General features: G+C 32.6%; 1 protein-coding gene across 1 annotated transcript in view; it reads right to left on the reverse strand.

Moving 5' to 3' along the window:
• Nucleotides 1-2,271, reverse strand: part of LOC117120467 — a 42,308-nt gene that overhangs the window by 38,121 nt on the left and 1,916 nt on the right. The window contains exons 2-6 of the mRNA XM_033265491.1: nt 1,937-2,086; nt 1,680-1,769; nt 1,351-1,542; nt 1,012-1,257; nt 670-867 (exon numbers count right to left, since the gene is read on the reverse strand). Coding sequence (XP_033121382.1) covers nt 670-867; nt 1,012-1,257; nt 1,351-1,542; nt 1,680-1,769; nt 1,937-2,086 — 876 coding nt within the window. The remainder of the gene's footprint in view (nt 1-669; nt 868-1,011; nt 1,258-1,350; nt 1,543-1,679; nt 1,770-1,936; nt 2,087-2,271) is intronic.

The following is a 2,271-nucleotide window of genomic DNA, read 5'->3' on the forward strand; positions in this document are numbered from 1 at the left end:
TTTGAACCCCATAAATTCGATTATCTTTAAACACAAAATGTGCATCTTTACCGCTCGGCCACATTTCTCCTGCTACATATAGCCAGTAATATTATACGCCTATAATATAACAGTGGGTAACAAAGATATATCGCGACAGCAGGGCAAGGGTTTGTAATCTTAAATTATCTTGTTTCTTTTCTTTTAATTCTTTTTTTTCTTTCATTCCCTTCTTTCTAATTTTCTTCCTTATACTATTTCGTAGGTGGTCGTGTATATACTTTCCTTTTCCTCCTTATGTTCCGTTCTTTTCATTCCTTTTATGGTAATACATTTACTTTGCTAACTGATCATCAATCAGTACCCAGAATATTTGGTCGGAAATTTCCTAAATAGCGGCTGCTAGAATACAAAGGTAGGTCATAATTTTCGTTTTTCTTTTATTTGCAAAATAATTATTCAGGATAATATGTTCAATGCGCCATTATAAATATTATAAAAATTAAGGGTTAAGCACCTTTCCATTCGATCAGATAGGGTGTTGTGCAGAAAAACTAATAAAAGGAAGATCGAAGTACACGGGATAAAGGTGTATAAAGGTAAAGTAAAATCTGTGAATGAACAACCAGAATAGTAGAGATATACAGATTATAATTAACCTGCTTTGAATATTATCAGACACCAACTCACCTTGTCAATATCATCAGGTTCTACCACGGTGATTATCTTCCTGAAGATGTCAATCAGCTTCCGTGGGTTTGTTATCACTGTATCCTTCAGTAGTCTGTGGTTTTCAAAGTACAAAATGATTCCAAGATCATGTAGGTAGTTAAGAGTATGGATTAGACTCTTTACTGAAATTCCACACTTACTGGCAACTTCACAGACCTATACGTGAAATGAAATGTAAAATAAATTTCAACAAATAAAGATAATATAATTTATCGGAAAAGGATAAAGGAGGTGTTAATATTAAAGCAACCTCTTTTCGAAGTTTATTAACATTTCTATGCAGATTCAATTAATGTGTACCTGAGCATAGCTCATTCGCAATACGTCTTTACCAATCTCCTGCAATATACGCTGGAATTCAAGCCACTTAAGCGGAATCGTTTTGGGCATTGATTTTAGAAATCCACCAACATCTTGTTTAAGTGTTTGCAGCATATCGTTTTGTGATGGATACTTGTTGTCGATGGCGTACATTTTCCTCACCACGTGACATTCATACGGAGTACCTTTGATTTCTTCGAATATTATACTGTACTGTTCTTGAATCTGAAGAAAAAATAATATGAGAATAATTATTGCACTATGTTTGATTTGCTTTTGGTGTTGACTATATAATACAGCACATATAACATTTTATACCTTGTTAGTCTTTTCTTCATATGTTCCCTGTAGGCTCTCACCATGTGTACCGACTACCACAATTTGAGGTTTCATAGCTTGTAGATGCTGCTGCGGTTGTGACACAACTGGGACAGCGTATGTATATATCAATCTCATCCAATATTTGATAATCTCTATATTTGTCATATCGCACGTCATCACATATTCTGACTGAGAAGAAAGAAAATTACAAGATATTTTTAATGGATTTAGATTGATATCACTCCTGATAATAACAATGTGAATTAACAATCAACAATTAACGATTATCAAATCAACAAAACAGACATAAAAAAATATAAATTTACCATTTTAGAGACTCTCCCCTTCCCCTTCGCGTACATACTTTCCATCAAATTGAACAAAAGTATATAAACCGCCTCGCTCGTGAAAAATATCTAAAAGAAAATGTGAACAATCACTTAATAATTTATTAAAGACAAAATTCAAGAAAATTTGCTCGGTATTACAAATGATTACTTACTACACAATAAATATTCGCCTCAGATCCTGATTATTACATTATAATAAAATAATAGGGCACATAAATAATGTGATTACTTACTAAGTGTGTATTATAGTAGAGCTGTTGGCCAGCAAAGTCCCAAATGTAAGATATATTCTCATTACCAATCGCATGTGATGACTTTCCAGTCAATCTATCAACAATGCGTTCCTGTATTTCGGAGGGGAGGGTTTTCATTGGGTCATTGACCTTTGTAAAATCAGAATTATGTAAAAAAAATGATTAGAATACATTTTCAAATATTAAAGCTGATCTATAACAAGATGATTTTGTTATGGAGTATTATTACATTATAAGGCACACGAAAGTAACTTTTGTATGGATATACATCCACTAGCGTTAATTAAAAAATACAAAAAAAAATATTGATACGC

The sequence above is a fragment of the Anneissia japonica genome, unplaced genomic scaffold (assembly GCF_011630105.1).
Source record: "Anneissia japonica isolate Jap-2015-1 unplaced genomic scaffold, ASM1163010v1 scaffold288046_len260376_cov104, whole genome shotgun sequence".
Taxonomy (NCBI): Eukaryota; Metazoa; Echinodermata; class Crinoidea; order Comatulida; family Comatulidae; genus Anneissia; species Anneissia japonica.